The sequence below is a fragment of the Rhinolophus sinicus genome, linkage group LG12 (genome assembly GCF_036562045.2).
Source record: "Rhinolophus sinicus isolate RSC01 linkage group LG12, ASM3656204v1, whole genome shotgun sequence".
Lineage (NCBI taxonomy): Eukaryota > Metazoa > Chordata > Mammalia > Chiroptera > Rhinolophidae > Rhinolophus > Rhinolophus sinicus.
The window spans coordinates 53968990-53982025 of record NC_133761.1 but is presented as its reverse complement, the minus strand read 5'-3'; the positions used below and the strand labels follow the sequence as shown (position 1 = coordinate 53982025).

The 13036-nt window shown below is 32.9% G+C and overlaps 1 protein-coding gene across 18 annotated transcripts in view; it reads right to left on the bottom strand.

Moving 5' to 3' along the window:
• The window catches only part of CDC42BPA (CDC42 binding protein kinase alpha), a 203728-nt gene that overhangs the window by 54139 nt on the left and 136553 nt on the right, over positions 1 to 13036 (bottom strand). For 8 of the 18 annotated variants that reach the window (XM_019730874.2, XM_019730879.2, XM_019730885.2 and 5 more), the window contains 6 exons: positions 10918 to 11023; positions 9319 to 9443; positions 5774 to 5879; positions 5196 to 5344; positions 3612 to 3703; positions 1255 to 1331 (listed from right to left, as the gene is read on the bottom strand). In XM_019730874.2, coding sequence (XP_019586433.2) covers positions 1255 to 1331; positions 3612 to 3703; positions 5196 to 5344; positions 5774 to 5879; positions 9319 to 9443; positions 10918 to 11023 — 655 coding nt within the window. Of the gene's footprint in view, positions 1 to 138; positions 187 to 1254; positions 1332 to 3611; positions 3704 to 5195; positions 5345 to 5773; positions 5880 to 9318; positions 9444 to 10917; positions 11024 to 13036 lie in introns of all 18 variants that reach the window. The other 10 variants (XM_074316911.1, XM_019730880.2, XM_019730876.2 and 7 more) reach the window with 2 other exon arrangements.

Genomic DNA, 13036 nt, shown 5'->3' with positions numbered 1-13036 from the left:
GTAAGAAAGAAATTATGGCTCACAAATAAATTATCAAATGTGATGCTTCTAAAACTGACTGCATTAGGCAAATTCTTCATATCAATTCACTGATCTCTTTTACTGAAGGATGCATTGGTTTGAAAATCAAAGACTTACGTCATCCAAAAAATCAATCAGTGAAGATGAGGAAGAAGAAAAGGAATCCTATTTAACGAATACAGCAATAAAAAAATAGAAAATATGGATGAAGCAATTTAATCAGAACAAATAATAAATTAAAAATTTTGTAAAAACAATTGAAAGGCAAAATGACATTAATTCAAATAAATAAATGAAAAACGTAGTCACGGCACTGTTTCTCAAGGAACTTAGAAATTCATTAATTACTATTTAAAGAGTGAGTCTTTTTCCCTTTCCCTAACTAATGAAATATAGTTCACATACTATGTCCAAAATGTAATAAAATGAAATCTCAAGACAAATCATCAATAATCAAATTTAATGTAAGCATTTTAGACAGTAACAACTAAACGGAAGACTAAATCACTGCCTCTAATTGTTCCCAATGTAAGCTCCTTGAGGGCGGGACTTGTCTATTTGGTCGCTACTATATCTCTAGCACCTAGAACAGTGCTCTGCACAGAGAAATACGAACACTTGTTGAATAAAGATATAATCACTACCTTCAATTTTCTGGGACAAAAATATACTTTATATTGTAAATTTTTCTTAACCAAAGAATTTAAGTACCAAAAGAATCATAATCATACAATCACTATTTCATTAATATGGAATCTACCTAATATGCTCTATGGAATACAGTTTTTAAAAACCATTCCTATTATATGCTTTGAAAAAATTTAATAAATTTGAAACTAGAACCAGCAATGCCCTATTGTGAGCTTTGACATTTTCAATTGCTTTTTACTGTGGCTCTATGCTTTACAGGAAAAGAAAGTGTCAAAATTATTTCAAAAGTTAGGATTTGTTCTGCACTTTCTGTTTCCTTAGGGGAAGAAGTAAAATTGCCTTGATATATTATAATAACTCTCATATTTAGACCTTTCTTACATGTTTTCTTAAGTACAAATGTGACTATAGTTTCCGTAAGAATGCAGAACATATTTTTTTCCTAATGTTTTTTTTTTCTCATATATAAGATTCTAGGTCCTCTTATGTGGGATAAAATAAAAGTTTTATTGCAAGTGAATTTTAAGTCACAAAGTGATTTTTAAATTGACCACAGAGATATGTGAAAGGTGTGATACTTACTTCAAATTGATCCAGAGCATCGGCAGGCGCATTCAAAAATGCCAAGAAAGAATGCTGTGAGTCCTGGTGCTCTATACCTATAAGACAGCAGCAACGTTTTTTAAACTAGAACAATTAAAACTAATTTTCATGGATGACCTTTCCTTTCTGAATCTATTAAAAGCAGTTCACAAACTACCGTATGTCAAAGCTGATCAATATTATTACTTTATGTGTTTAAAAAACCAAATTACATTAATGTTTCTTGGAATATCATGTAAGAGTTAAATTACATCAGTCTCCATGAGACACTTGTTCTTGACTTGAGTTCTTAAATTTGTTTCTTTCCCTGTATAGTACATCACAAAAAACACATTAAATATTTTGGTAGAGTTGAGAGAATTTTCAAAATAGGGCCCTGATTATGTCTGATTTTTCTAAGCTAATTTATCACCAAACAAGGTTTCTGTTTTGTAATACTCTTATCAAGTATATAGTATACACTAATATAAATAATCTTTGGTAAGGAAATAATGCAATGATGAAAACAAATATATTTAATTATGAAAAATACTTGTCAAGGCCTCAATCTGGTTTCAGGTATTGTTTTATCGACAGAATGAATAATCAAAAACTTAGCTTTTCTCAGACGAATTTTAAAAATTTCTTGCGCTATCTCTTGGCTATGGTATTAACTTTAAAATGAATAATTTCCAAAATAATTCTTAAAATATACATATAATGATAAATACTGGGGAGGAAAAGCAGAAGTAACCATGCACACATTTTTGATTTCCATTTCCTTAGGAACTGACAACTAATTTGTACGCTTTTCCTATTACTCTAATAATGTACCATGGTTGCCAGATAAGGCAGGATGTTCAGAAAGTCATTCAGTCAATAAATATTTATTGAGAGCTTATTATGTGCCAACTCTGTCTAGATACTGGGGATATAATATAAATAATGCAAAAAAAACAAACAAAACTAAAACCCTTCCCTTCATTATGTAAATATTACATTATTTAAGTAGTATAGTATATTATGCTACAACATAGAATGAAATTTTATTCTGCAGTGTTCAAAATCTAAATAAAAAGCTATGGGTTAACATGCTTTCATAAAGCAATCTGATAAAACTAAAGCTTTTCTTTTGCAAGTTTACATCTATTCTAAAAATGATGCAGTCCAACAAGGTCATCTGCTGTGTTACAGTAAGTCATACGATACATTGGCCTCTTTTCTCTATATGTTGTCTTTAGGGCCACAAGTCCTCCATGTCCTATATTCTTTTCTCTTTACTCACTAAATAATATAGTTCCCTTCCATCTTTCATGTATAAAAACCCATTTCAGCATGATGTCTTGTGTTGATTCGAGCTCCTAACTCACTTTTTCTGGGTTCCTTCCTTTCCTGCTCACTAGGAAATTCAATCAACAAACATTTATTGCATATCTACTACTTTTAAGGGCTTTTTCATGTTAAGTCTTTTATGATTACCCTCTTTCCTCCACAATTTTAAAGCAGATGCAGAGACCCAACTAGCTTTATACATCACTGTATGTCACAGGGCTGGGAAACGATAGGAAAGCACGCAAGCAAAACATAAAGCCCGTTAACTAGGTCACAGCGGGCAATACTGACTGTGTCAGGAAGTGAATTTTCAATAACTGCATATAAGAGATGCCTTCATTAAGAAAATGACATTCTAAATTTCTTTTTATTAAATCTTCACATTCTTAATGCCCACATTATGGAAAGTTAAGAAGTTCATATAATAGAGCTATGAAGCACTCTGAGTTGCTTTTCACATTAATAGAAAAATGTTCAAGCAATGTTTTCATGAAAATGGGAATAAATTCTGGGAAATTCCACGGGGCAAATAATTTAATAATCAAATGGAAGACGACACTGGAACACCAAAATAATTCTTCACCTTTAAATTGCCCTTTTAAAATACTGAATTAGATTAAGCTTTAGTCATTTCATACATTGTTTCCCCAACTACCTAGGGAGTGAATTCCCTATAACATTTGAGAACAGTATAAAGTATATTATAAAATAGTATTTTTTTCCAATCACAAAAACATTATTTGCAAAATAGTCCATGGCACTGAAAAATGTTAAGTTTATGGCAAAGTGAGTTTTTCTGTTACAATAAAATCTTTAAACGATGTATATTAAGTAAAACAAAAGGACTCAGAGACTAGACTACCAAATATGTGTGTATCACATATACATACATATATCCATAAATAAGTTCCAGAATTGCCTACGGAAACAATTCTTCTACCTACACAATAAGCTAATTCTTGTGTAATAAAATGTATTCACAACAGAATATTAAGTCCTGGTTGATGCAAAAAACACGCCCATACCCTTTTCAGATCTAAGCTCTTCAGTGTCCTTTATCAGTTGTTCAATTTCTGATAGTAGTTCCAAGTTCTTCTTCTCTGAATCTTTTAGTTTACTTAAATAGGGGGAAAAAAGAAAAAAAATGCCATTATTTTGATTGCTGGTTAGTGAGCCATCATGTATGTAGTTGGATTTACTTGGTTTCAAAGTCAGTTACACTAAATTAGGGAACTGAAAACTACTGCAGGAAGGACAAATCCAGCCTGTCATCTAGTCCCGTGTGAAATTTTATAGAACACTGCCAGGTTCATCCATTTATTTATTGTCCATGGCGGCTTTGGCACCATAACACTCTATAGACAGAGACTATATGGCCCCCAAATATTTACTATCTGGCTTTTTATGGAAAGAGTTGCTGACCCTAAGCTAAATTATTAATTTTAAAAAGTCATAAAACCAAACATTAATTTTGGAATTCTATTAGCCTTCTTTCACAGAGAACCATGAAAGTGGAGCATACAGATGTTTGAAATTTTCAGTTTGACTCATATCCCTGATTTATGACCAAATGTACAAACTCCTATGTTCTAGGCACGAGAAGAAAGTAGCTCTTTCTGCTGGGATCAAACCACATTCTCCAGAAAAGGTTTTATTTTCCATTTTCAATGTCACACTAACACATTTAAGTAAAGCATACTTAATTTTTATCTAGAATATTTATAACAGGAATATAGTTCAACTGGGCTGCTATGTATCTGGCCTCTGATTTGATTCAAAACATTAATGGCTGCCTAAGACTAAGGCTTCACACCATTAAAAACTGAATTTATGGGCCTGTATTTCTTTTCGTGACCGAATATCTTTGGAACTTTAGGTAGTCCAAGCACCAAAAGGATTTTTCTATTTATATTTTGATTTGTAACATGAACTTTCTATTGTTCCTCTATATCACATATACTGGATGTATTCTTGAACCATGTTTATATCCATTCCAACTGTGACTTTCATTTTATCATTTACTTATTCAGAGTATAATTTGTTCCACTGTTGTGATAAGAACTGAGTGAACGTATTCATTTGCTAACTTTCCCAGAGACTGTGGGGGATATACTTTTTTACACATAAAAGAACATAAAAAACGATAATTAAAATACATTATACTATTATGCAATTTACCATCAATAGAACCTTCACTTGTAAAAGACATATGGTATAGGCCAGAATTTTCAGATGACTATATTTTGTTCTAACTCCATGTTACATTTTAATACTAATATGAGATTCTTGAACAAGAAAAAATTGGGGATTTAATGGAATAAAATCTGAGAGTCAACTAAGTTTTACAAATAAGGGGAAAAGTAAGTAACAGAGTATTAATTAGTAATATTGATTCCACTTTACCGACAAGTCAGAGGAAAACAAGGCTGTATTAAAACCCCATCACTGCCTACAAGGCTTGAGGGTATCTATTCATTTTCAAATCTTCATAACTTTTTCTGGTCATCACTTAAAAAAAAGTGACAGGTAGGAAACTAAACATGTAACTTCTCTCCAAATATTTTGGACTAACGTAGAAATTCGAATAGGACCATATTATTCCATCTTACCATTCTGTTATGATGTTAGATGCTTTAACTTTATTCAGCTCTTCCTGGATGGCCTGTTTGGCTCTTATTTCTGCATCCAGAGCTGACTGCAACTCCAATCTGGCTGACATATCCAGTTTTGCAAAACGACGCATTTTCCAGGGCATATCCTATAAAATGATATGACTATGTTTTCAGCTCCATCCCATTTCATTTGTAACATTTAAATTTAGTAATCCAAATGAATTTGGAAATTACTTAAACACATCATCTTTCTCTAGTGACAGAATAAAAGCATTGCCTGTGAAAATACTTTTTTTCATTAAATTCAGAAATAACGATAGACTCACACATGAGTTTACTTTTTATCATTATTACCAATAATGGTTAGCCATACAAATTATAGTTGAGCAACTATGTGTCATGATTTCCTAAACTGGAAAAGACTTGGACTAACTGACTGCTCATAAAAACTCTTAACAGAAATCAGGCTAAATAAAGCCTAGACAAACTGACATAAGAACTCAGATTTATTATAGTGCTTCCTGAGTCTTTCTCTCCTGTAATATGATAAGCCTCAGTGCAGAATGGTAGCTTACTGTTGCTCGTGCACCCAAGCTGGAATTTCTTAATGCTTCTAATTCTTCAGTCATTTTAGAAGCTAAGGCCTGAAGATACCCTCGTGCATCCTTTTCATCACTGACCCTACAATACAGAAAGACAGTGATAAAGTACAAAAGTAAGCCAAACAGAAGACCTTCAGTGAGATATGTATTATTTTAAAGCATCATAAAAAAAACCAAGTGAAAAGTGATAGAAATTTAAAGACGTTCTTAAATACCTTCTTTCAAAGGTTTACCACACACCACTATCTGTCAACAAGGGGAAGAGGTTTATTGAACTGTTCAGTTATCTACAAATTAATGCTGGCCCTGCTTAGGAAAGTCCAAATTACTCACATCTGATAAATTAGTAAAATTTCACATGTGAACCATAGAATTAATATTCTTTTAATATTAGATTAAGCCCCCATGATTTCTAAAGAATATTACGAGTTCTCATTAGTTGGAGTCTGCCATTTTATATTATGAAAATATAACACACCCTTCTTAAAACTGAAGGACACTACATTTAGAAAGTTTCAAGTAGAACACTCTGCAAAAATCAAGGTTGTATTGTAATAAATCTCTTCTGTTTTCTAAAACGGTAAATAGTCAAAGACAAATAATTAAAGTCTACTGAAACTCAGTTTCTATTTACTGTTTTAAGACTATCTTGCTGATGCAACTATTATGATTTTAGATAGAAATGTTTTCAAATTATATTCACTATGACAAATTCCACACATTAGAATTTCTCAAGAGAAAGTCTGCATTTTGTTACATCTTCTCCAAACAAGGGGACCATCAACATATGAAAATTACAGAAGAAGGTACTGTTCTCAAGAATGAAAACCATCGGTATACAGAAAGCTGTAATTCCATAAAGAAGAAGATGAAATTTGTAATGCTCAAAAGTATATTCTAATACACTTTGGAGAAGACTATTTGCTTTGTGCACTCTGGTTGTTTTCAAAGATAAAATTCAAGCCATTGAATAGCTATGAGCAAAAGTATATTTCAGGAAAATTAATATGTATCTGTGATGTATACAGCAGGCAAGTTTAAATCTTGAGCCTTGCTTTAGCATCTTTAGAATTTAGACTCCTGAGGACTCAAGGGATGATTCAGGGGTGGGATAGAGTGAGACCATGCAAGATTTCATCACACTACTCGGAACAGCACACAATTTAAAACTTACGAATTGTTTATTTCTGAAATTTTCCATTTAATATTTTTGGACTGTGGCTGAAACCACGGAAAGTGAAACCACGGATAAAGGGGGGAATTACTGAATATCACAAGTTTCCAATACCTTGTTTTGGCATTGTTTCAGTGTTTAATATACCAGACTGAAAAACTATAAATAGCCTGAGACTCTTGACCTTTATAAGTTTGGATAGAATATCTCAGAGAGTTAGCTTTCAAGAAGGTGAGAACTCTGAGAACAGGGAGTATATCTTTTACTTTTAGCCTATTAGGTATTTAACAATTTGTTAGCTAATGTAAGTCCATTTTTAAATAACAGCTTTTATGCAAAGTGGCTTCCGTGTATTCCTGATTTCTTCTGCGCATTTCACTTGAATATGAAAAGTGTACAATGAGTGTTTTGTGGCATCATATGAAAACTTTCGCCTCCATCCTTTCTACCAAACCTTTACAGAGAATCCACATTTAAAGCTTCCTTCCTTTACCAGGACCACTTCCCATTCCACCCAAACCCTCATGCCAGTTACTGGAAAAGATCAGTGGTCCAGGATCTCAGGCTTTGGCCAGATCAACTTTGTGTTCTAGAAAGTCATTTCCAGCAACACCTTAATTATAAATTTGCTTATATAATAATGGATTTACAAATAAATAGTCATAATTTTTTATACAAGCTTGGCTAAAGAGTAAAATGGTTTTTCTTCAGTAACGTCATCAGACTTGATGACAAGGGCATAAATTAAACATTAAACGAACCATTAACTATACTGTTTGGAACATAACCAAATTTCCCCAACAGTGGCATTTTCCTTTAGATATTCACTGAATAGTCACATTATTAAGCCAAAGATAAGTTAACATAAGATCTCTACAGTTACGCCATTATCAAGATACTTGAGTCATTTGGGTAAGATTACTTAAAAGACAGTGTTTATTCACTTTTGATATTATTTAAGAAGGAGGGCATTAATCTGGTATAAGTTAAGGAAAATGGAAAAAATGCTAACGAACCAAAATAAGAGCACAAGAAACTAAAATTTCCACCAAATGATTGGTCTATAAACATATGAAGAACGTAGTTGTTTTCAGATAAATTAAACATCCATGATTTGCCAAAAAACATAAAAAACTTAAAAAGTAAATTTAAAACATTAACTTACCTACTTTTATTAGAAAATAAAATCCCCATTGGATTCTACTTTCTTCATGGATTATAAAAATATACAAATTTTCTCACCCATAAAAAGAAATGAAATCTTACCATTTGCGACAGACAACATGGGTGGATCTAAAGAGCATTATGCTAAGTGAAGTAAGTCAGACTGAGAAAGACAAATACGTATGATCTCACTTATATGTAGAATCTAAAGAACAAAATAAACAAGCAAACAAAACAAACAGACTCATAGACACAGAGAACAAAGTGATGGTTGCCAAAGGAGCAGGGGGTTGGGGAGCTGGGTGAAAAAGGTGAAGGGATTAAGAAATCCAAATTGGTAGTTACAAAATAGTCATGGGGATGTAAAGTACAGAATAGAGAATATAGTCAATAATGTTGTAACAACTCTGTATAGTGCCAGTTGAGTACGAGACTAAGCAGGGGATCACTGTATAAATTATATAAATGTCTAACCACTATGCTGTACACTTGAAACAAATACAAAATAATATTGAATGTCAACTGTAACTAAAAAAAGAAATAAAAAATATGTACTAATTTTTTACAAATACCACAATAATCACTTATTGAATGAATTAATATAAAGATTAGTAAGGTAATTATTCTTTTCTTAAACCTTTGAAATTTATTATTACCATTAAGGTAATTATTCCTTTCAAGAATAGTTAATAAAACTAAACTGTAATTATTTAAGTGTTTTAAAATGCTTTGTGTGTGTCTATCTGTTATAATTAAGAAAGGTGATAGCACAACATTTTCAGATTCTAAATGTTTCTCCAAGCTTTCTGTTTCTTAAAATTATCACAAATACAGCAACTTTGATTTTAGAAAGGAACATCTATAGCTAGTGAACGACTTTCTTCAGTTCTTTAAGACCCACTGTCTTAGGAGAGAAGAACATTTTCTTTGCTTAGAAAGGAATACTAGGTTTCAGTGGTGCTGTGTAAAAGCTGACGGGGTATTTGTTGGAGTTAGGGAACAGAGGACCATAACAGAAAGCATAGCAGTTAATAAATAACAGTGATAAAGCTGTGCTTTTTAGGGTTACATGGTTCATAGCAAAAAATAAGATAACGTGTTAGTCACCTCCCGTTAACCATACCAACTTGACCATATATCCAAAAATCACTCACAAAAACACATGTAAAAGAGTACTCACCACTGAATTATTTCTGTGATTTGGGCTTCCCAATGTGCCACTGATTCTTTCTTGTCTGCAAGATCTTTTACCTCTTCTTCCAACTGCTGGTTGCGCACACTTAAGTTCTCATACAGAGTGGTAAGCTGCATGGTAGTTTTAGGACACGTATGAATTTTAGGAACAGCAAGTCAAGCTGCCCAAACCCTTCTTGTTAAATCTTAAATTCACTATATTCTACTCAAAAATGCTTGTCTTCCTGATTCCTTATTATTTCATGACCTGTGGGTCACTGAAGTTAGAAACATCAAGTACTCTGAATTCTCCTTCTGCCTTAACTTCTTTCCCTTACTCTGTACTCTGAATTGGTTCCTTTTGTGAACATTCTCCATTTGTCTGAAGAACTCCCCAATTCTAGCGGTAAAAATGTCTCTATGTCATCCTCTTTAGAAAAAAACCAGCAGAATTTCAAGCTTATGTAGGTGATTTATCATGAGCCCGTCACCCCACCTCAACAAGTATCGCCACCATGGCAATCTTAATTCATTTGTACTCCTGTGTTCTTAACCATCCTCCCGCATTATTCTGAAGCAAATACCAGACATCATATAAATTTATCCATACAAATGTCTGTGTAACAAATCTGGATTATAATAATTATAAGACTACAAAGGAATATGGAAAAATGCTCACAACATTTTAAATGAAAAGGCAAATTTGAAAATGAAATGTATGTATTACTACAATTATGTAATAATATGTATGTAAGCAAAATCTGAAAAGAAACATGTAAAATTAAAGTGTTTCGTGGTGATGAGATCATGGGTAACTTTTATGTTGAATATTTTCCATGTTTGTTTATAATTTTGCTTTTTTGGTAAAGTAATTTTAAAACAACATACAAATGATATATTTTTTTTTACTAGAAACCATTTACTTTCAGTCCATGGAATATATGGCTAATTTTATTTGCAATGTTATCTTTTATTTAAAAGTAGAACTTAAGACTTCTGAAAATATCAATGAACCTTTTTTTTTTCCTATTTCCTTTTAAATTTTTATTTTTGGAGTTTAAAAATGTGAATGAATGTGAGAATGTATTAGTTACAAACGTTATATAAGTTTCAAAATTTACATAATAATTGCTTTTTGGCTTCTGTATTTAAAATTCTATTGAGAAGGAATTCAGTTCTCTTCAAGCTGGTTCCCAATGGAACAGTTGGTATATCAGTGTCAAAGGTATTCTTTGGTTATCCCTCATGGGTAAAATACCCAATTCACACCAACCCAGAAAACGAATAAATACAAAGAAACAGTGAAGGTGTGCAGCTAGGTGGACTGAGAGTTAAGCAGAGAAAGAAGCAAAAGCTGAATAAAAGGAGCAAAAATAGACAAAAGGTTCAAATAGAAGCAGAAGCCCCAAATCCTTCCTTATTACTTTCTTGTTATCATTTGCCATTAAATACTTGCCTACCGTATGAATTTGCTTTCAAGGTTCTACCCAAAGTTCTACTTCATCATATCTTTCAATTTAGCAAGAAAAGGTAATGTTTATTTTTATGAACTTGGGAGAACGTCTAGCATGTACTCAATGAATATAAATGAGATTGAATTACTCACCTTATCAAGTTCACTTGTCAGTTTTTTATTTTCTTCAGTTAATAATACTTTTTCTCGTTCATACTGCTGTTTGAACTCATTTTCAAATTCCTCCCTTTCACTTTGACTAACACAATTCAAAACATAAAGAAAAAAAAAGGAATTGAATTAAAGGTAAAATAATGGTGTACCAGATTGACTATTGTACCATATGCTTTATTCTGAAAAGTCACTTAAATCTTGACTGTTCCAAATTATGATCCTTTCCCTTAAAATTCAAGCTCGCAATCGTTTTCTTTTAAATAATAAATAGATTTGTCCATTTAATAACATCTTCCTTTTTCATTTGAAAATGTGAGGAAGACATCTGTCATTTGTAGACTTCCTAATATGTTCACCTTATTTAGTTATGTATAAACTAGAAAGTATGGGGAAATAAGGTTAGGGGAAGACGATATATGGACCACAACATGATTCCTTATATTCAGCTCTGGGTTGCATAGAAAATTCACAATTACATTTCCAACAGTTCTCTCAATACACTCAGCCCTTCCTTCCTTCGCTCCTTCCTTTTTACCTAAGTACCTACCTACCTACACATATAAACGCACATACACAACTTTAATATTATAAAACTTATTTAAAATGATAGTTCTGTGGGCAGAACTGATTCACCTCTAGAGGTAAACACAGTTCTAACACTTTTAAAAACCTCCTAAGGGAGAAGGAGGAATCAGTTTTCGAATAATGATACAGAAATGCAGACACAGAGGCTTATATCGACAGCGGTTTAAGGAGGATGTTCGCAGAAAAAGAAATTCAATGTCGGTCAGTTCCAGGTAACTTTATATGATTTCTCCCAAATCAACAAAGAACATAAATAATGGTTGATTTTAAAAATGTAATCTTAAAAATCCTTTATACCACTAAATTAATGAAAATAAATTACATTAGAATATAAATAATAAATTCCAGGAAAATAAACCATCCTGTGCCCAAGTAAATGTACCACTTTCTTTATTAACTACAGTCAAAATGCAAAATTTTGTTATGTTTAAGAATTTTTCTTGATTCAGAAGCAACTTCAAAGGACAAACAACAAAAACACGAAAAATTATGAAGAAGCCTCCTTTCAGAAAAATATGTACATGAATAAACTGAGTAAAATTTCTGTCTAAAACCATTCTTTTTTCCTATTAGCATTAAACAAAGCTAAATTTCTCTCATATTAAAACAAAATGAACTCTTCCCTAAACCCTACATCATGCTCCATTTTTCACTTTGCGTGTCTTCCCATTCACTGCTAAGTGACCATCTTGAAATCTAGAAAGAGTTGACCATATCCACTTTCTCATCACCTGTTTCTCACCACACCAAAATCTGGCTTCTGCCACCACCACCTCAAAAAAACTGTCCTCTCAACACTCACCAGTCCTTTGCTATTACATCCAATCTACTGGTTACCTTTGACAGTGTCATCCATTCCCTCCCCTTGAAATGCTACCGTCTCTTGGCTACCGCAATACCACACGCGCCGGATTTTCAGCGTCCTCTGTGAACTCCCTGTCCATCCTTCCCAGAGACGCCAGTGTTCCTCGCGATTGTCTCGGATGTACTCCTGCCTTTCTACACATTTGTCCTGAGCTACCTCATCTACTACACTACTGATTTCAATTATCACTTATTATGCCAACGAACTCTGAACCTGCATTGGCAGCTGCTCTGGGCTTCAAACTGCTGACTTGGTATTTCTACAAAGATGTCTCCCAAATACCTCAAGTTCAACATGCCCAACTCAAGACGGCACATAACCAAATTCCCACCACCTCTCTGCCTTCTGTGCCCACAAACTCCACTTCCTCTTCTCTTACTGTAGGTAAACAACACAGCTGAGGCCAATCCCCCCACTTAGGCACATGCTCAAGGACTCTGCTCTGACACTTCTTTCCTCTCTCCTGAATTACCTGTTGGATAATTTCAGATTACAAGCATGGTGTTATTTCTCCCATCTAAAAAAGAAGGCAAAATAACTTCTTTTGAGATACATTTCTCCTCCAGCTACTACCTCATTGCACTGTTTGCTTTTATAATAAAAGACTCCAAATAATAAGTGTTATCTACACTCTGTCTCCAATAGCTC